At 41.8% G+C, this 23,187-nt stretch overlaps 2 protein-coding genes across 3 annotated transcripts in view; both read left to right on the top strand.

Moving 5' to 3' along the window:
* Window positions 1-23,187, top strand: part of LOC135488159 (pyrokinin-1 receptor-like) — a 94,658-nt gene that overhangs the window by 20,824 nt on the left and 50,647 nt on the right. The window lies entirely within an intron of this gene.
* LOC135488158 (uncharacterized) lies at window positions 10,659-14,738 on the top strand. Of its 2 annotated transcripts, none has more exons than XM_064772631.1 (2): window positions 10,659-10,755; window positions 11,011-14,738. In XM_064772631.1, exon 2 carries the CDS (start codon window positions 11,030-11,032, stop codon window positions 12,986-12,988), a length of 1,959 nt encoding a protein of 652 aa, XP_064628701.1. In that variant the 5' UTR covers window positions 10,659-10,755; window positions 11,011-11,029; the 3' UTR covers window positions 12,989-14,738. The 2 variants fall into 2 exon arrangements, with proteins under 2 accessions (XP_064628701.1, XP_064628702.1); XM_064772632.1 differs by lacking the exon at window positions 10,659-10,755 and adding an exon at window positions 10,769-10,796.

The following is a 23,187-nucleotide window of genomic DNA, read 5'->3' as shown; positions in this document are numbered from 1 at the left end:
CGCCTACGGGTTCAGCACAGACTTTCAGGGTGAAAAAAATCATGCATTTAGTCGGTGCTTTTGTTGGAAGTATCGTCGTTACATCCTTGTCATCTTGCTATATCATATCAATATTACCGGCTTGCTAAATAATTCGTAGTAGGATTTACTTGTATTACGACCACGTACCCATGGGGTGCAAGCTCCATTAGAGTAGACGCTTTTATGGATGAGTTCTACCATGCCGACTTACCAGCGGCGAAAATCAATCCTTAGATCAGCGTGGAGTGTGACATAGTCGGTGAAGATGTTACCCAGGGCCTGGTTTTCCCAAACAAGTTTTGTCACTAACACTGCTTAGATAACGCCAAGTCTTGTTAACGCCAGCGTTAGAGACAAAACTTGTTCTTAACAACTTGGCCCTGGCCTCAATAGATGACGGGCTAGCTATCGTATCTGTAGAGTTACTCATTCGCATTCTCATATCGTTCGCACCGGATTACAGCCCCAGTTCCCGACGCAGAGACGGTTCACCAAAAATTGTTTTGGCATAATTGTTGACTTGACCCCTGAAGCCCAAAAGTGATTGATAGTTCCAAGCTCATCCATCCTATTCGATTCTTGGCGACGGGAAATCGTTGAGAATGACATCATAATTGAGAACAAGCCAGCGACGTGAGGAAATTGCACAATCTCCGGATCCATAAATTGGCCCTAGGAGTCGCTTGACTGACCCTTTTAAGGGGTTCCACCAGTTGACTGATCAGTTGATCGATAATAGGCAAATGCAGTGAAGGCCGGAGATGGAAACGCTGGCGGGCAATGACACGGGCAAACTTGTAGAATGGCTATGATAAATAATGCCACAAACATAACTGCTATCGCTGGGAGATGCTCCTTTGAATAGAGCGGTTCGGAAACTCCCTTCAGAAACGCATTGAAAAATATGAACATCCGCGGCGTTCATTGTGTCGGTGATTGTAAAAAATATCGCTGCGTCTTTGTGAACAGTGACACCCACCCAGCAATATCCACATCCGGGCCCTGTAATGAAGCCAGAGTTTCAAGTACATGTATGCCCTTCGAACTCGCAACCCATGCAGGTTACCTTATTTCCCATAATTTGAAAGGAATCATTCACCAACTTACCAGAGATCCACATCTCTGAGGTGTTAGTTTTCCTTTCTCCCACTGAGCTTTTATCTTCCGAACAGATGCTGGAGGCAAAAGCATTTATACCACTTTTCTGTATCTGTTTCCAACATGAAGAAACTCCGAGTCTTCCGTACTGATTATTGTGTTTGCTTCAACGTTTTCCCATACGGAATGACTGCCTTGGCAATTAAACACGGCCTTTCCAATAAGTGTTATAAGATTTCGGAAATAAACCTTGAATACAAGTACTTGGTGAAAACCGATACCGTAAACCTCACTAAGTTCTAAAGGTTTTCAATAGTACCATATTTTCCGGACCTCCGGCATTTCTGTGTAATCTTTCCAGACTAGGTATTCTGCACCACCACAGCGAAACACAAGAGAAATGAAGGTGAAGGAGGAAAAAAAGGCGCTTTTAGTAATCCCTTCATCCTTTCAAAAGTTTTTTTTTCTAAAAATAAACTGCAATAACCAATTTACTTGGACGGAATGGGAATGTAACCAAAGGCCGACGTGAAATTCCCAAGCAATCCCAAGGCCGCTTTGAACACTTGATCGTTATTCGATATCGGAATAGTGTGACGCTACGTGAAGCGGCGCATAGTGTCCAAGAGAAACATTATCCTCCTGGCCACTTGAATCCCATGCCCAAATTCACCCTTTTGCTATGAGTAGTCTAATGGAAATGGCACTGATGACCATTCCTAATTACTGCAAGCAATATATTGCATCAGGGCTTCTTTCATCCTACATTATATCGTGTCGAGGTCTAAGCAAAGCTTTTGGCGTAGACGAAAAAGCAATCTTAGACGAAAAATATATCTTTGGACTTGCGCAATCATTCGTTATTCTTCAACACTCATACAAATGGGAAAAGCGAAATAATGGTTCCTTGTCATTGTTGACGGACACCTTCAGATCTAATTGCTCGTGAACGTTGCAATGACGATATCTTCAGAATGTTTCCTGAAAGATGCAAGGCCTTGAGTCAATGTAATGGAATGCCTCGGGTGGTTGGACTTTACTCTAACTGGTGCGTGATTCTCAACTCTCCGAAGACATACTAGAAATGACAATACACATAAGTACATGTACACACTAAAATACCTACCTCGATATGTTGTGTCTTTTGCGCTATTTATCTTAGGGACAGTTTTCGAGCACCGATTTCCTCCACAAGACAAAAATGGTTAATGCAAGTCTCTTCATGAGTGAGTAAACACAGACGAGATAATACACAAACACAATGCTTCCGTTTGTACGAAATATCATGCGCCCATTTCTTCTGTAAAATGCTCTCAAGCTTGCAAGTTCTCCGACGAGATTCCCAACTTGTCCCTCGGGATAGTTTCCCTCAATTGAACATAACCAAGTGATGCGTGTATGAACCAATGCGGTTGAGCTGCTGATGCAATCCGTGGCACAACAATTTCTTTCATAGATTGTCAATGTAAAGTGCACTGAACTGAAATTCGATAAAGTGCAGTATGGGATGCATTTGCGAGTATCAATAAAAGTTTAAAATGTTGTTCTTCATTTTGTTTTGTTTTCGTATGAACCACATCAGTCCATTTAGCAATGCAGAATCGTGCTGCACAGTAGGGCCCGGCTGGAATCTAGATTTGTATCTTTAAATGTAGTGGTACTTATTGTGAGGACTCAGTGATACTGAGATCATATTGATTTGAATAGGATTCTCGGGTCCTAAATATTTATGCTATAGCGTGGGGCACAAACACAAACGGGGTGGAAAGACACATCGGACTACGTTGGAGCAGAAATCATCGGTAACTTCGAAGATCACTTCAAAATATACTGAGAGGTTCTCGGACAGCGTCAGTGCCGTATATACCGGACTGATACGCACTCGCACCACCTGGAGATTGCACTGATCTACTGTTGCGTTGGTTGGGAATTCCTAGTGCCTCATCAGTTTTCCAAGCCGCGGCCTCCCGCCGACTGGATGTCATCGATATGTTCACCTGTTGCTCCGCTGGTGTCGGGCTCGTGGTGCGAGGAAAGAGGCCTGTCGGTAGAGCTGGTTAACCTGTGATAAATACTTGGCAATACCATGTACATGTACATTGTTCAGAAATATCAGGAGAACACCGAAATACATTCTAAGTAAGCTTAAAAAGCGTGAACCAAGACAATGCGATTTTTCTTTTGTGTCAATAACTCGCTGCTGGCCAAACAAAGCCACAATATCACATTACCTAACATAGCAACAATACCTCATTACCTAACATAGCCACAATAACTTGACAAATGATCCATTACACTCGCAGTCCGTCGCCCAATACACGGTCTATTGTCTTTCAACAAAGCCCGCTCGCTCCTAGGCTTAAATTCCGATTGTTCTACAATCGTGTCAAGGGGTGATCAGGGTGATCTTGATCAATCGACCTCCACGAAACATCTTTCAGGATGGACAAATAGACGTAATGTCATTCTCAGGAATGATACCATTGAATATACCTTTGGTTTCGGTATGCCATTAACATAATCTTTCCCGGCTTTTTTACCTTGTCTATGTTACAAGGCATTCAACGAAATGGGAACCTACATGTATGTTGATGTGGAGATATTCTTCTCATCTGTAACTAACAGCAAACAACACAACATGTGAATGCATTACAATAGCGCTACAGGCAGAGAATATCCAGTACCTTGATACATTTGTGTTCTTGAGACAAACAACACAACTACTCAATAATTATACCTTGACATTCATGTAGACCAATGTTTTTTTTCTGCCAGCCGTTTCACCTCACCATGACTTAGAGCTTTCATGTGGATGGCCTTCGATTAGGAAGTCTGTGTAACACAAAACGGTCGCAAGTAGAAACAGATGTTTAAAAAGGTGGAATCACCGCTACAGGTTGGCATCACGAACACATTAGAGCGGAATTTATATTCCTCTTCTTATAACTCCAATTCGAATGGTAGTGCATGTTGAATATCCGAACAATGATACCGTGTTGTCATTGTGATGATATGTATCTATTCCAGCTAAGTAGTATGTTGTATATAACAAGGGAGCCACTACCCATGAACCTTCGGTCACTATTATGTCACTATTACATGTACGTGCAAATCAAAACATTAGCATACGTATGCATAAGCTACAGACCAAAAAATCGCTATCCTACATGTACCCAAGACTCAATTCATCCAGAACAACATTTCAGACAGGAGTTCGTCACTGGGCAACGTTCCCTTCATGTTTCTGTTTCGGCTTTACGGACACCCTTTCCATTTTTTAGTGTCAGTGCCAGAGGCAAGAACTCAAAGAGGTACCAATACAAGTGGAATAAAGAGAACATGCCAATCGCAGTTGGCTGATCTTGTTTCTACTTATGACGCTGTCATAACATAGGATGTTTTCTAAACACAAACTAAGATATTTACACTTACAAATGCTTTTTTATTAACAAGTTGCTTTGGTAGAGGTTTTGGAGTAGTACACTATCATATGATACGGTAATGGTATTCGACAATCTTACCTTTAATGGAAAAGAAGAAACTGGATAAATGATGGCGCGGTAAATCCAAATATTAAAACTAAGTAGGTGTGAGTAAGTTAATGCAAGTGAGATCCCTTTATTATTAAATCTCACACTAAAAGACAATACAAAATGGATGTAAAAGACAGTCACAAAAGGACTAAGAAAGTCCCCTGATATACAAGTATACACTGATGAAATTGGACAATGGTCTGAAGATACTAGACCGTATACTTATAGTACAATCAAAGTACAGAGGTTGTTTGCACCCATTTCCCTAATTTGAGACTCGACGTATGAAGAGAAACCTGTCTTAATCGGATATCGTTTGACCAATCCTTGTTAATTTGCTTATCTGGTCGGGAATACCTCCGGCAAAGCGTCTACAATATAGGTCAGCTCTTTGTCCGTTGGTAATGAGACTTGCTAGTTAAATGATACCGTATTAAGTTGATACTTCATACGCTTTGGTCCCTAGGGAACGGAAACTGTCTTGCCGGCGGTTTTGGCATTTGCTTTGTCTTTGTCTTTCAAGTCACCTGTCGGAAATGATCGCATGTCATGTCCAGCACATCCTCGAATACCAGAGCAGTGGTACATGTATGATCCTCCTCGCCCACACGTTACTGGTCCTCGTGTTACCGATGGTTTTACCGATAGTCCACACCGCCCAATGAAAACGGCTGTTACATCTTTCCTTGGAAGGCGGTTGCTATTCAAAACAATCAATGCATCCCAAACGCGCTTTCATTGGCTTGAAATTTTAATCGAACGCTGGGCCGCACCTGCGGAATTATCACACCGTCTCTAAGAAGTGTTCATCCTCCCCCGCGATCAACAAACTTCGATGAATAAAACAAAACATCAAAATGTAAATTAAGCAAAGGAGGAATAGGAATGTAACTTATAGAATTAAACCGCGCCCGGTAACAAAATACGGTAAAGGAGATAATGGGGAATTTTGCATTTACTAGACAAGTAGGTTTCCAAGTTTACCACCAATATCCATCATCCACGGTTCAAGTCAGTCACAACTGGCTTCATCAAATACAAAATTGTATAGGCTCCACACACGATACGCTGTTCCACATCTGACCATTCCCTAGTAAGGGTATTAGATTACCCTCCAGAGACACGGCTAATGAGACCGAGCATCCTATTGAAATCTTTGCATACAATAGTCACATATCAAAGCTGGCCCAATTTAGCTCACTCCCGGTGCACCATGGTATAACCAGATAAACATGAGTAGCCATTCAGTATCGGTAGCACAAGGATCACTCTAATTCAGTGCGAGATTTCCTCATCTAATCCATTACACTCGCCTCAATAGCGCCGTCATGTCCATCCGGTCAAAGACGAACACGAAGAATAAACACTTCCTCCGCACGTCTCCCTTTCTTGAGAACCAGCGGCCTCAAGTTGGCATCAGATTCGTCACTGATATACGAGATCTGATATCTTATACCATCAACCTGCCGAGGCATAAAGACACGGTTAAGGACTTGTATTGGTTTTGCGGACTGCTGGGATCAGATACCATTATGTTGCTCCTGTCTGTCAGTCCGGACCAGACATAAAATCTAGAATGGAACATTTTGTGGTACAATATCCCTGGTCGTGCGTAGAATTTGGATGACGAATGATTACGAGAATATCTCTGGATACTAGTTGTTATTACCTGGCGTTTCATTACTACTAATCGTATTGGATGATTGTAATGTCCTACTCAATACGACAAAGCAATGGCAATATCGAGATGGTATTCGGAAGTCGTCATCATACGTAACCTGCTTTTGGAGCTTATTGCCCTTTGGAGAAATCACCAAATGATGTTTAGTGTTTAATAGCAACTGTAACCAATCACGAAGTGAAAGGAACAACACCTGAAGGAGGAAATACCAATTATTTCGTCCACTATTTCATCTGTGCCTATATTTGAAACTTAGCCAACTATACTCTAGAAGCCAATAACAATTATTGGTCCCCATGGAGTATGGGCTTCAGGCAGCCACACGCTGCCATGTCACACGTCGAGTAACCTCTAAGTGCATAAAACGCGTAAAGAACCAAGTAGAATCCATTATCTCATCAAAGGAAGCCCTGGCTATTTTGAAAAACATCCCTACAACAACCTCTCATATTTCATTCGCCTTATCGCATGGCATATTCATCACAAGCTAAGTAGATTGATCCAATGAGCACTAATGAATACAAAACCGATATATCGTCTTAAAACCCATGTGGAAAGAATCTCGGTCCAGTACCGATCAATATAATGCAGTATGCGTGGTATTGTTGACCTAATGTAAGCCATTCCGTAGAAACCGAACCGCGCCTAACGACCATTAGGCCTCCTCGACCACTGGTGGCATCCCTGATGAGCGAGATCGATATTCCGGGCCATTAAGGCAGGGATCCTTACAATCACTCCAAGGTACCAATGGTGGTCGAGGGGATAACGCGGTCACTTCATTATACGGTTGATATTTTTCTCTTTCATGGTCCGTCACGGCCCGACCATGGCAACTTTATCACTACGCGATGCGTTAAACAAGCCCGAGGAATCGCTTTAGATCCTTCTTGGGATTAGCCTACATCATATCGACATACTTCGTTATTTCAATTACTTGGTAAGTGTCAGGAGACAATAACTGGTACCTGTCAGCATCATGTTACTCGTTTGTCGCCATGTTGGTTAATTTGGACTACCGATTAACGAAAAGCACGATGAACAATCGATCACGCTAGCGGAAAGGATTTTAACAAAACAAACAGTGAAAATGATTTGTAATGACATACAAGAACAAATATGTCTAATTTTATTGATGCTGTAAATATAGAATGAGACCTGGACTATGGGCATCCTCGACTTATAGTTCTTTCATAGTGTGAATAGGGAACACCACAAGAGTCCATGCGTTTGTGGTCTCAGTGTCGTTGAAAGAGGAGCGGCGAAGGCATTAATCCTCCACCATGCCGAAGACGAAAACTCATTCCAACGCCTGAATCTCACACAGATTGAAATTATCAATGTGGCTTGGCACTCTTTGATGTCGCCGAAGATTGGACAAATCACTATGATTGTCATTTGAGTGTATCAGGGCGATTAGGTATAGATTTCATACTTAGTGCGATTCAAGACAGTGCAAAAGAGGCAGTGGCACAATCATTCTAAAATAGTATGACATACAATTGTACAACACTACTTTCATGGGCGCAGGTGAATCACTTCGCTCTGCTTTGACATTTGGTAATGGTAATCTGTCTTTGATATCTGATATCAAGGATAATCCCAATGCCATTGCGAAAGGCGCGTGGCCCCACAGGAAAATATACAGCTCAGTAGATTCTTATAACAAGGTCGTTATTCTAGTGCGAATATGATACACCACGCGAAGATGCTGGCTGAAAAAGTTAGGCGAAGATGCTGGCTGAAAAAAAAGTTGTTTATACATGGCTGCACCGTTAGTTTACTTGAGTGGTCGCTTTCATGAAAATGATACATGCCACTGGCGTGCCGGTGTAACATCTGTGGTTGTTTCCCATGTGTCAGTGTTTCCAAACAATAGGCAGCTAGAGAGACCATGACTTTTCAATAGGGGGAAACACAGAAAAACTTGTCAATCTATCTTTTAGCGTTCCCAAACAATGAGGGGAAACACTCAAAAATAGAAACACTCAAAAACATTACACCGGCACCAGAGAAAACTTGCCGTTTTTGGCAGACGAACTAATTCCAATCATACGAAAAGTTAACATTCAGCAATCGGGGAAATTGATACACGCACCAATTGCATACAGATAACGCGCGAGCATGCATGCGTGTGGCACGTATGGCAAGCCAAAGCGGAATTTATTCAAGACCGTGGAATTACTATTCAAGAAGTTAAATATATGTTCAAGACCAAAATATGTTCAATCCTGAATCAAATATTGTCAACCTTGAATCAAATATTGTCAACCTTGAATCAAATATTGTCAACCTTGAACAAAATATATTCAACCTTGAACAAAATATATTCAACCTTGAACAAAATATATTCAAGACTCACGTGACCATATTCAAGACGCACGTGACCACAAAAATTGATGACGTAGTTGCTCATGTTTTGATGCTTTACGGACTTTCCCGAACCCGCGTCCGGACTTTCCCGAACCCATGGTACTTGTGTTGCGTTTCGGAGCTCGAATTGTTCGCACGAGGTTTTGACACATGGTTGTACACGTACCTAGCCGCCTACACCTGACATGTACTGTAATCCTACACATCATGACATGGATGCCGAGTGAATGTCAGAGTCGATACATGTTTCACAGACATATCAGGCAAATTATAGGTTCAAAATGCGCAATGCCTGTCGTGAAACAGAACGCATCGGAAGTACCACAGATTCTACGCTCTACGTCATCAATTTTGTGGTCACGTGCGTCTTGAATATGGTCACGTGAGTCTTGAATATATTTTGTTCAAGGTTGAATATATTTTGTTCAAGGTTGGACATATTTTATTCAAGGTTGAACATATTTTATTCAAGGTTGAAAACATTTGATTCAAGGTTGAACATATTTTAGTCTTGAACATATATTTCCTTCTTGAACTTATATTTAACTTCTTGAATGGTAATTCTAAAGTCTTGAATAAATTCCGCTTTGGCTTGCCATAGGCACGCGTTATGACTGACTATTGGCGTCGCCTGGCGTATATGCGTAGATATGGTCGGACCAATAATGAATGTGTAAACGAACGGCGCACCACGCCAAGTTTACCTTGCCACGCTTTTTTTTACACAGGATCGATTATTACAATATTGTTCCATTAATTTGATATCTGTTGGAGTTCTCTCATACCATGCGTCCATGTATATATATCTTACTTGTCTACAGTCTGTCGCGTTATCTAGCCGGTTTGTTGGTCAGTCTTCGAATAACCACCTTGTCGGTTCGACTGAGAACTTCAAAAGGCAACCATGAAAAATTGGAAGTGATAGATTTAGTTAAGCGAGACTTAAAAGAGGCAGATAATCAATGGACTCATGTACTTTAGAATACTCAATCATCGGTTGAATTGCCTCGTGGTAATGTAACCAATTCGGGTTCCTATTTGAACTCCTGATTCTGTCTCTGTGACAGCAATAAAGCGAATTAGAGTCTAGACAATGATTCTATACATTTTAATTCTGAGAATTGGATGAGAACGCGGGTTCAATCCATTATCAATTATAATCTTGAAACTCGTCGACTGTAAAGTCAATACACGTACTGATGACGAAATCAAGCTACTCCGAGAAACAGCCAAAAAAGGCTATACTTGTAGAAAAGAACACTCGCCCGAAAAAAGGTGATACTTTTCACGTCACGTCCGATACAACGACATTTTTTACCTGGACCTTAAAAATGTTGACAAGCAAGACCTACATGTATGTGCCTGTGCCATCATGCCATGAGTCACGAAATTGCGGTCTGTGTTGGCAGTCAAGTAAGGACGTAATTTCGCAGCTGCACAGACTCTAGAGAAGAAGAGTTGTGCCACTTAGGAAGAGCCGCGTATCGAGGATGTTCTTTATGACTGTGTGACTGTCATTGACTGTTCTCGTTGTTGCCGTAATGTTCATCGATTCCATAAATGAGCCAGAACCCTTTTCCGTGTCATAACACACGCTATGACGCTGAAGCTTTTTTAACCATGTGTTGTAATTCATCCCAAGCTAACTAACTACTAATATAGCATGATGTTACATTGTACGATTTGTCAGATTGCGAGTAAATCAGCAGGGCCGCATCGAGCGGGCGCTGGCCATGGTCTCGCCTCTCAAGCCAGCGCGACCCATCGCTATAGTTCTTCACGCTATTTCGTTGCACAGGGGAAGCGATAAGTCGCCTTGTAGCCTTGCGGCTATAAATAGACGCAACAAAGTCGGCGCACAATGGGATGGGGTCATGGGTCAGTGCAGTGTTTCATTCAATAGCCAGACTCGAGTCGTGTGACCTAATTGCAGTGTACATAGGTGGATACACCTTTTGCCGATTCACTTCATACAGTTGTTACCTCTCTGCTATCAGTTCGTGAGGACCGCGAGCAACATTTTCCAGGATACTTTGAAAGACTTTTCAGGTAGGCCTACGTACACAGATTTCACAATTTAAGCCTCCTCAGTACGTCTATAAAATTAGAAGTGAATGATTCGGACAGATTTGATTTAAACTCTCAAAGCGTGTCAGCTCCTACATGTTCAGATGTAGAGGCAGATATGGATTTCTGCACGCTGTTCATGGATGGCCCAGTGACAACTCGCAGGCTTATGGTCTTTCGAAAATCTGTTGTGAATAAATGGGACATATTCGAATGTCAATTTCTGTGTCATTTCAGGTGAATAACATAAAACAAGATGGCGACCGGAAGTTCAAGTCGTAACCATGGTAGCCAGGCGTGTTTGGTCTGCTTGAAGGATGACGGTTTCCAGAAGGTTCTGACCAATTGCAAGCATGTTTTCTGCTGTGAGTGTTTGAAGAAATTCCTCGAGGCCCTGCAGGATCAAGAGGAGACATTTTGCTGCCCTACGTGCGAGGCGCCGTGTCCTATCTATAATGGTTGGCTTGATGACTTGCTTGATTACGAAGGTGAGAGGGGCCTGAATGACGAAGCTGCAGTAGTCCCACAGCGAGCAACTGTCAACAAGACGAAAAGTAAGACCGTCTCGTGTCACAGCTGTGCGTTCGCCAAGGTCCTCGAAATAGACGCCGAGTATGTGTGCGAGGAGTGTGGCAATTTGCACCTGTGTAGAGATTGTACAGAAGTTCATGGTCGAAATAAGGCCACCGTTGACCACGTTGTGATCTCTTTGAAGGACAAGGCTGAAGGCAGTTGTAGGATACACCAGAAGCTGATCAACAGTTACTGCAGTTCTTGTGCACAGCCGTGCTGTCATCTGTGCATCCTGTTCGACCACGGCGACCATAACGTCAAGAAGATCGGTGAAGTGTTCCGTACTCTCGTAAAGGACTTGGCCGCCGTCACAGAGGAGCAGGAGAGGAGGTCGGGAGACTTGAAGAAGTGTGGCGAGCAGATGAGGTTCCTCAAGGGGACGGAGATGACCGAGAGGAAGGATATCCTTATTCGTGAAACTGAAGACCACGCAGAGAGGTGTATTGCACATATCGTTCACCAGAAGGAGGATCTGATCAAAACGATTCACTCCGACTACAAGGTGGTCACAGAAGTCTCCGGATGTTTGGACAGGATCCCAGCGCTAGTTTTCCTTGATACCACTGTCGCCAAGGCAAAAGGAATCTTAACCAAGGCAGAAACCCACCCTAAGGACATACGGCACTTGTCAGCCATCAAACAAGATATCCTTGATTCAGGGATAAAGAACGAGATTGACATCACAAGCTACTGGGAGTCCTACAAGAAGCTCTACAACAATCCTGTCCATTTCGTCACCAGGGACGAGAGTAACATCGATATTGGAGCGTTAGAAGCCAAGCAGCCAGTCACATGGGATGCCACGCAATTCAAATCAGTGTTTGAAAAATCATTGGTTGTTGATGACGATGGTGAGTTCATTCCATGCGTGACCAATCTTGGTTTTGACTACTACGCCATTGCGCACCCAACCGTTCGCGGCACACCATCCAGTGCCATCGACATCTACCAAGTTCCTGGGGAGCTCCGCCAAACTTTCAAGGAACACGTCAGCCCGCTGTACGACATGACAGCGACGCCAGGCGGCCAGCTAGCTGTCCTATCTGATGGTACAATAGAGGGCGCGTGTTGTGTTCGACTCTTTGATCCAGAGCATGGATACATCAGATCTACCAAGGACTTCCAGATACAGAGTCCATTGTCCTTTGATATCAACCTACGCCAGGAATACGTCTTCCTGACTAACGATGAGGAGAGGAAGCTCACAATCTTCAATGAAGACGGCTCATTAGCGCTTACATACGTATTTGATGACGCCACCTGTTTTGTTAAAAATGCCTGCAGGACTATCTGCAGTGGAGTCTATATCTACGTCATCGGTTCGAATGAGGTGTTTGCCATCTTCAAACAAGATGAAGATACCTTGGCTCTCGTCACAACAAGTCAAGGTAGTATGTCGTCAACGTACTGTCTGAAGGACATCACCGTCACCGCCTTTGATCAAATCACCGTGATCAGTAATTACGGGAGTAGCTGTCCTTACATAGGAACCTATACCCTGAGCGATGATACGTTGTCCACCGTGATTCTGAGACAGGTCGGACTGTCAGCATCTGGACCGAATACAGAGTCCCGAATCTCTGTGAAGGATAACTATGTGGTGTGGTCGCAGGGAAAAACAATCTCAGTCTACAAAGTGTAATCGTTCTACATAAGAACTGGACCCACTGAGACTGCGTGATCGCAGCGAAAAAGAGTTTCTGTGTACGTGGATTCATCATTTTTTCCAAAGTACTGTGGACGCAATGATATGGTACAATCCTTGATTCTTAAACGGTCCGGAGTGAAATTAGGTGAAAGGCAACTATAGATAATTTGGTGACGGGACCAAAGTAACTATTTCTATGAACGAGTCAATCAGTTCTCAATGTACTTTTAACCAATATACCAGGGCCACAATAGACATTAGTACTCCCAACCTCGGAAGCTAAAGGCAACACAACTCATCACTTAGAGAAGCTGTCGCAATGAAGCGATGAAAGTCCGCGAACCGATACAATATGAATGATTGAAATTCGAAAAATCTATTGAAATCAATTTCCTTTCGCATGCACAGATTCGGTTGGTTTGAAACTATCGATTTGTCCCGGAGCTGAGGACGTACAAGAGCCAATCACTTGATATTACTACTCAAAATGAAGAAAACTTGAAATGAATTTGAATGAAGTTGCTTCTCATAGCAGACATGTAGACATGATTGAGACGTTTTCGACATTTACCAAATCATGTAAATGGAACTCGGCGAAATCAGTGAGGCAATTGAAACATTTTTGTTTTATGTACCCGGTCTGAGAAACTGTTGAATCCACTAAGCTTTGGGGCTAAGCCGTATTAAGTCCCGGCAAACATATTCATCACCCAAATGTTAAATCATCTGGGCATAACATTTTTCATCTAAGCCGAGATAGGACCTTCGTCACCAGGATAGACGTTAACACCAATATTACGGTAATGAATTGCCTCTGCCAGAACCTGAACTGTAACAGTTTCCCAAAACACACTACTGGCGCTCCATCGATAGAGCACATAGCAACGTCAACTGATCAAAGCAAAAGGAAAGCTACCTTTCAAAACATCGTTCGACATCACATGAGATTCCTCTTGAGTGATTGGAGAATTGATCTCGATTGGTCTATTAGTGTTCAGCCATGTCAGACATTTTGCAGACGGTAATGGACACGCGTACGATGCACTTTCCATTCCTGTTAACTTAAAAACTAAAGGTCTAGCATGAATTAATCATATTTGAAATCCTGTCAAGCCATTAGGTTTGTTTTATTGGCATTTGCTATTTCTGCTGACAAGACAAAATAACAATCTATTCATTGAAGCAAGAATCTGGAGAAAGGAATGAATACCAAGTCCAAGACGCAGACGCAAGAAAAACATTACCGCGGGTATATTGTGTGCGTGTGTGGGGTGAGGATAGGCGATGAACTATCAGGCTGCACATTGCACAGTGATTAAAAGCGACTCGGGATGTGTTCGCTTATTCAGAGATACCAAATTTCACAGATGGTGGGGAAAAAAAGAGTTGGTTTTTTTTTATGAATCATGCCATCAGGTGTGTTCCTTAAATAGAAGTGGGAATTCAGACTGCCCAAGATACCCATAAATCAGAGAATATGTTGGATGAGGTTACCATCAGGGCTATGGTGCACAAAAGTACATTGGAAAGTTAAAGAATTCGAAATTTCGTTGGTAACCATTCCGCGTTTTAGAAAAACTGAAGCTGCTGGCAATTGGTTTTTTCGTACCGAATGGCGCATCATATGCTTTGCTTGAAGACACAATATTGTTTCCGCATAAGTACAACCGGCAAACATGAAATGCAATAAATGCAGGCCTACATGTAAAGGCTTGGGTTAAATATTATTGTGAATGTAGCTTTCACGACCATCATTCAAAAATATCGGTACTATTTTTATTATATCATACAATGAGAAGCCTTCAAGCACGCCTAACAACAAGAGCCAAATCGATTTCCCACTCTGAGGCTTATTGGTAAATTTGTAACTGTAGAAAACCCCGATATGTCCTTTAATACTTCCTCCCTTCTATACATATATCTGGTGAAACCAAACTCCAGCAACCGCCTAGTAAACGTTGCTTAACCGCCAATTGGAATTTCAAGAACTGCAACAAAGGGCAACTTGATATGAACGATTAGCTCTCTGGTATCTATCGGGTTTGTGCTTCCTTCCCGGTTTAATCTATCTGAAGGCGACTTATTCCGTCTCAATTGGAAAAGAAGGCCATTTTAAAGGAAATACCATTTCGTGTCTCCAGAGTGTTTCAATTACAATTTATTGAAAGACTAGTGCCTCTGAGAGTGAGAGCAACGTGGTTTTGCTGTCGTCTCTCGAATCTCGAAAACAGCATTGTCACAAACAATGTTCTTACTCAAATGTCACTTTGTCCCTCCGTACCCTTCTCCGCACTTTCCAGCATCTTTTTGTGAATAGCCCCGAGGAATTAGGCTGCTGCCGTATATCGAACATGAGATTGACGTTCAAGGTCATCCCCTCCCTAACATCGAAGACGCCCTGTCCTTCGGATTAGGAAAGACCACACCCGTTATCTTCACCACTGTCGACTTAGCCTCCGGATTCTGGCAGGCAGCTTTAGCACAATCCTCAAAGCAGTACACTGCTTTTACCACAGGGTGGTCGTTTGGGAATATGAACGCCTCCCATTCGGACTTTGCAATGCTCCATCTCATTTTCAGCGGCTGATGCAGTAAGTCCTGTCTGATCTTCTCTGGTCCAGTTGTTGGTGATCTAAAACCCTGTACTCCCGTCAAGGAAGTCAGATCCTTTTTGGCCATCACTGGTTACTATCGCCCATCCATGGGCGATAGGGTCAATCCATGACCGCAAACTGAAAGAAACATTCAATATTCCGAAGCCATTCCCAATAAAATTTTTCACTAGAGTCTGAAACGAATCTGAACAGGGTCTCAAGCCTGACATGTGTATCTTGCTCGATCATAAGATCTTACTAGTAATCTCAGCAAGAGTTCCGTCCAACGATACATAAAAATCATTGGTACGGCCACCTTATTGGTTATCGCCAAGCTCATAGTCTTTATTTCGACAATGGTGTCCACGCATTCTTGTTTTCTTTCTAAACTGGCTGGCTCTTCATCCAGAAATCTGTACCTTGCTCGATCATAGGATGTCTTCAAGAACCTTAAAGAATAGTAACATTAGCAAGAGTTTCGTCTTACGACATGTAGATAATCATTGGTACGGCCACCTTATTGGTTATCGCGAAGCTCATAGTCTTTATTTCAACAATGATGCCCACGATCTTGTTTTCTTTCTAAACGTTAATCAGACGTCGAGAATTCACAAGAAGCTACGAGTGTGTATATGTGTGTGTATTCACATTGGACAAAGTTAGTGTCCAGCCTTCGGGCAGTTCCATTTACTAACTGTATTATTGACTGGAATTTCTAAGGGGGGGTTTTCATCCTTAAGGTATTTTCGGAAAATGTCTCAGCTCATTCAATAACTAGTCTCTTGGAGAAATGTTGTAAAATATAGTACATGATGGTATTAGTATTGTGTTACAGTATCCAGAAATGTTCTCAGCCCTCTACATGCAATTTTTAAATTTGAGGTTAAGATGTTTGGTTAAGGACCTTCCCCGATACAAATAATGCAGACCTTGATCAGCAGATGACCACGAACTGATGATTCAATGCGTTGGCATTTTGTGCTTTGTCTGGAGTTATGTTGAGACCACACGTCTAATTTCCGAGTGTATGGTTCATATGAGATATTGACTTGGAAAGTATTATTCCATAATGTCGTCTGGTCTAATGTATCATTCTTACATTGATTGATGAACAGGCAATCAGTGTCAGCTAATATGAAATTCTATGATAAATCAAGTATTACGCCGCCGGTAATTGGGAGTCGACAAGGTTATTTCTGAATAAGCGGAATCTGACGCCAATAATTCAAACGTAATGATGGAATTAAGTGCATACCCTTTTTTTATTGAGTGTATTTTAGGAACGATACAAAAGACTCGCTGTGGGAGGATGACCTTCCACAAAATGTGGTTGTCCCCATCACGTTATCCTTTCCGACTGTACGTATTCAACACACCCACGATTTAAACCCGATGAGAGATTCTTAGATTCGGAGATTGATTATCATCCACGTAAACATCTGCTTTGCCTACCGCTTTAATTTCATGATATTTGAAACCATTGTTAAGCCATATAAGTAAGCCTCTTTTGTGGAAAGGGTCATTGATATGCCTCCGAGCGATTTAGGATGGTTATTATCTCCAACAAAATAACACGTTATACATCTAGCTTACCAATTCTAGTAGCTGTCATGTAAATAGTAATTGTGTACCGTACCATCTCTTAAAAACTCTGGTTCGGGCAAGAACTATTGTACAACATGTCGTAAAAAAGGACTTTACCAAAAAAAACCTAGATAAATTCGTTCACCTCCTGTTAGGATCATTCTGATCTATACAATTGCATCGCCCAAGGATATTGACGGATAATTTCTTTGATGGCATTTACATGTAGTTCATTTATTTGCAATGTTGTACCGTTCTTTAAGCTTAGAATATGATAAAACATCATGTTTATCTGTTTGTTAGCAATGGAGACAATTATAGGGAGACCATCCGATTACACACCCTTCTGATATAAATACATCATCCGTAGGCGTTTCATTAAGGACATAGGTGTTGTGTCCTCTAAAGTGCCCCAGGCTCGGACCCACCCTCCTAATATTAATTGAATTTAATTCAATCACTGCACACCTAACAACACAATCTGACTGGTGTTTATATCATCGGTACAAGCAACAGTGGAAATGTTTGATGTAATAGTCTGTGATTTTTTCCCCGTTCAAATCGATAATAGTTGACGTAGAACAAGACATTCTATAGCAACTAATGATCTTTCTATCAGATTTATACGCTAATTTGAAAAATTATTAGTTTTGGAGTACGGTTCAAATAACGCTCCACCATTCTCACGTTGTTTATTCGCTCAGGTTAGTTCTGTGAAGTTGTTAAGTTGTTATGAATACGGCGAGCAGCCTATATATCGCAACGATAGTTGGGATCGCGAAACCCCCCTTGGATTGCGAGGACGCCAGTGTACAAATAAGCAATCATACACACCATTGAGAAAGCTAAACACAAAATTATCGAAATTATCCGGCAAAAACATTGCTCACAGCGGAAACCTTTCACACCATGCTCTTCTCTTATAAGATATTTGGGATAATTGAAAAAGACAGCGGTGAAACAGGCTGCCTAATGTAGCTAATCCGAGGCGAGAGAATGGCACTCGGGCAACCAGGCCACTCACAGCCGTCACTTGAAGCCAGCGTGATTGGTGACCGCTCCGTCTCCCGGCTACGGAGTCCCCTTTCTTCACCAGTAATTGACAGAATATTGACGTATTTCATAATCTGTTCAGAACCGCGTATGAAATGAGTGGTTTTTATACAGTTAATGATATATTCCATCTTGTTTTAGCTGATCCCTTTTATAGCAGTTTAAATCACAAGCGTCGTATTTCAACTCCTTTCCATGACTGGCTCATCTTGCACCCACATAACATTTGAGTAGAATCGAAAAATCACCGAAACCACCTGAAGATGCTGCGGTTTCTGCCAATGTAGTGTTTTTAACAGTATTGACACAGAGAGATCAGCTACATTGTGACATGGATAAGTTTTGTCGACACAAACCTTCAAGGCATCGCGACGACAAGACGGGCTATGTCATCACCAATATCTTTTTAACCTAGGGGTAAATAGAATTAACTTGATTACTTATTGAGTCGCGGCCAGAGACCGTCCTCAGCAACGCCAATCGAATCTAGATTGTGCTGTTATGAAAATGTACATGACATCTCACAAGTGAACCGAACGAAGTAAACAGGGCATGAGTACTTAGTATGTCCAAGTGTATTAGCTTTCACTGTTGGAAAGGAGAGGAACGGCCAATCTCCTGTTAAATTGTCTTCAGAAGAAAAGATCTAAACCCTCGGGGAGAGAAATTGTGGTTGTAAGATAACTGAGGCCAGCCAGAGCGATAACATAAAGATAGATTGCGTTAGACACACCAAGTTAAAGTCTACAAGTGGGTGGAACGGAAGTCAGATATTAAGTTGCAGACAGCTATTTCCTACATTCAGAGAAATTCTGCCCAAACTCAGCAAGAGCACCAGAAATTAGAAAAAAAAGGATGCGTAAGACACAAAGATCAGAGTAGGCAGATATAAGTTACAGATCATTCTTAATTTGTTTTATTCAGGCATGTTTGGAGAAGATTCGAAAAATATCATGGTGGAGATATCAACAGGCTTTAGTATCTGATCTGATGATTATTGTTTATCTTGTTTATCTTGTTCCCGCGGGGCAAACCCTTGGATAACGTCACTTGCTCTGTAATACGAGTATTTCCCATTTGCAATTCACCACCCGCCTCCCACTCTCTGATGTACCATAAGCGTCGTTCATTTACAACTGAGTGCCGTTTTCGAACAGGCGATAAAGAACGAATATTGTAAATCATCTTTTCATTAAAAGCAGAATGTCACAATGATATTAGTACAGAGATATCAATAAACTGGTTCTATTGAGATTGTGTTGTTATCGTGTGATTTATACGTTTTTTGTGATGCCAGACTCTGTCTGTAATGGTGTAGAACGTAGTGGTATTGCATGTAATGGCACGCTACATGTATATGCAGCTTCCAATAACAATTCCATAAATCAAACTTCGACCCATTGACTCTGTCTGGGTAGTAAATTCTATTTCTTTAATTGAAAATGTCCTGTAAAAAGTATATTGTTTGTTCATCATCGTGTCACAACAAATGAAAGGTCTGACCAGATAGCGCACGAGACACTCTTTTTTTCCACTCGTATCTCTAATGCCAGGCGCCTGGCGAGAAGGCAGTTTATATACCCATATAGCTCGCTGCTAATCGACCGGCCGCATCGGACAGTGTCGGAGAGAGCTACAAAATACTTAAAAATACCCTTTGAGGTTTTTTAACCGCAGTTTAATGAATTTAACTAGCTACTAGATGCACCAAAATAGACTTCATGTATCACATTTTCGGAGGTCCCCTTTCCTGCGCCTTGTGGCGTCGATCTCCGATCAAAGAAAAAATTATTTCATTCGTACGCAATTTCGCTCATGCGTAACTATTCGTGGAATACTTTTGCAGTTGTCCAGGCAGGCAGCAGGGGTAACAGCGTATTATGTATCAAATCACCTCTCACCCCTTCCATTTGCCAGATTAACTGCGAACACGTCAAGCAAAATTAGTTATGCATGAGCGATATCGCGTAGGATTAAAATAATTTCGTCTTTGATCGCACACGGTGGTTGCTTTTCCTGCGCAAATCAGATTGTTCTCCCCACGGTGAGGCTAGTCTGTGTCCGCGGCTCAACGCTACATGGATTTGCTGGTGTGGATATTGGACTCGCAATCGACGCTTGTGGGTTCGAAACCCGAAGTTGACACTCCAGCTATTGATTCATAACCCCCTTCAGCAGTGAGAGTTGTTGCCTACTCTTGGAACATGCAGCTGCATAAAACTGCTGGAAAACCTTCAACCATTATCCCCTCTTGCCACAGCTGTTGCTCAAACTGATAACACAGGCGCCAGCTTAGTAATTCATAGGCAGATCCATCTGCTGAGGATCAAGCTTGCCCAAGGAATATCACGATCATTATGCCGAGTCGTCCACCAGATTGTCATTCTAAAAAAAACAAGTATTAATGACTAATGTTATGATGGGTGCTTCGTTTTTGTAAAATCACGTACACGCAAGTACATGTACAACGTGACAATTGTGCGCCAATCTCAATGTGAAATAGCATCTTCTTGAGCCATGGGAAGTAGTGATATATAGGTTCATGTCACAAAATGCATTCGGATACATCTCGCTTTTGACAAATGACATTTCGACTGATATGTACGAGAGAGGAATTAAATCAAGGTCAATGACCAGCGGAGTCTTCTGGGACACAGTGTGGTATCCTTGATCCATGCAAAAGACATCGGATTGGATTAGTTTAACAGAATCTGCATGCAGGGACGGCCTCGCTGATATATATTGCAATCAGATCCATCAATGCCAAATCTTCGATCTTGATGAAACTAAGTCGCGTGCTCTGCTACCATGTAACTACACTCTGCTACCATGTCATGGTAGCAGAGCGTAGTTGCCAGCACGCGGCGTTAAGCATCGTCCCCATACTTCCAAGTCATATTGAAGAATCATGGTTTGCAGAGGATATCATGATGAAAGTGGCATCGTCTTGTTATAATTATCGCCTACCTTATTAATGGGGAGTGAGGTGATTGGCAATGCTATCAAGAAAAGGAAAGGCTTGTGCTCAAGAACGCTGGCAAAAGTGTTAATCTTTTTTTAGTTTTTAGTAGGCTCACACATTGAGCAAATGCGTTACGAGTCCACTGCAATGCACTACACAGTTTAATGCATCGGTTCATGGATTTGAACCTACTCAACTACAAACAGGCAACATGGAGTGGTTTGTCAATACTTGTCCTCGGGGAATTGTCTTTTAAATCAAATTGTCATAATACAAATGACCACGACAAATTATCGCACTTAAGGTGGCCTCTTTCATTTCAAAGCTTCACACTCTTCCGTTTCATTATCTTTTGACATTAGTCACATTGATCATTAGTTTCTTTTTCCTTCGCGTACAATGTGACGGTGATGTATTCTGGTTACGGGCATCGGGGTTACGCTATCACATAAAGTCTGTATTTATGAGAGATCTGAGTGATATTATGGGCTGGCTTTTCATGGTCCCTGAACCAAGTAAGGAGAAAAATGATAGAGATGATACGTGAGTCGTTTACCAACTCTCCCGAAGAGAGTATGAATAATAAATGCCTGACAGTCTATTCAATTTTTGTTCAGGATTGATGTTTGCTCAATAAATGGGAATATTGCTTGGTAGGTATAATTGACCGCCAACCGCCACGTTCCGTAGCTTTGGTACGACGGTGCAACGATTATGCGTTCTTTCTTACGAATAAGTTCTTTCGAAATGTTCACCAAGGGAGTCGTTTTAAGAGTTTTTGATTGCCAGGAAATTCTCTCCTGGTCTCCCTTCTCCGTATCTGAGTGCCTTTCACTCGGGACATGCCGAGTTAGACTCATTAGCTTCCAGCGATTGCTGACTGTTCTCTAACGGCGTTAGGGGATAAACATGTACCACATTTTGTCTCAAAAACCATTGCGAATAAATATAACTACCCTTTTTTGGATGAAGAAACATCGTGAGTTACCTGCCATCACACTTTAAATCATTAGACACCAGCACAGAACCAAACGCACACTTTCCATAGATAATGTGAACTTTCTGAACCAATTAATATCCCATCTCCTGATTCTTCGTTGATTGCGAGCTATAGTGTATAGAATGGACCGTTTTCTTCCCAAATGTCTCTATACAGATGATCCGACAGACTGAACTATGTTTATATCTACCTCAACAGAAATCATTATCTCAGGCATGCGCGTCCAATATTTTACACCACGTCTCTACTTCTCAGTCACGTACCTGTCATTGAGTTTCCATGATAAGTTCCAAATTGGCTGTTAAGCTAACATGGTTTATAAAATGCTAAATGCATTAAGACTCTGTAATGAAATTTGTGTTTGATTCCAATGCGGCACATTATCTTCAAAAAAGATTGAATTTGCTTGCATTTTGCCATCAATTCTTTGAAGTGTGATTAAAGTGTATAGAATCACATTAAACAAGTTATATGATGTTATCAACGGACCATTTTTGAAACAGATTAGCATGAATTGTGTTGATCATATCAATTTCAAAACAGTTCGTCGGACATGAAAACATTACCAGAATTCCATCGCAAAACGTAATATGCGCCAGAGCCTTACAGTCCCAATATCATGGCCATAGAACCTGTATCAGCCAGATTTTTGTTTTTTTATCATCTAGGGATTTTTTGTATCGAATGAGCTTGGAACCCAAAATGGGGACCATTTTTAGACTATCGATATGATACTGCGTAATATCAAAATATATAAGCCGGCCTTATATTTTTTGGTGGTAATATTCACCTCCCAGATTTTACCTCCCGTGTTTAAATGTAGAGAGCCAGTCACTAACATTGACCAGAGTCTTTCAATAAAAGATTATTGAAATGTTGCATTGATAAACTGCAAAAAGGCGAAAGGACAACGAATCTTTAAAGAACATTACGCAATCGATCACGATTTCTCTGCGGATGAGCGTAATATCTCCGTGATGCCGACAGTGAAATGACAATC

The sequence above is a fragment of the Lineus longissimus genome, chromosome 5, assembly GCF_910592395.1.
Source record: "Lineus longissimus chromosome 5, tnLinLong1.2, whole genome shotgun sequence".
In the NCBI taxonomy this organism is placed as follows: Eukaryota; Metazoa; Nemertea; class Pilidiophora; order Heteronemertea; family Lineidae; genus Lineus; species Lineus longissimus.
Note: the sequence above shows the minus strand (reverse complement) of the source record. Positions and strands in the feature narration are given on the sequence as shown.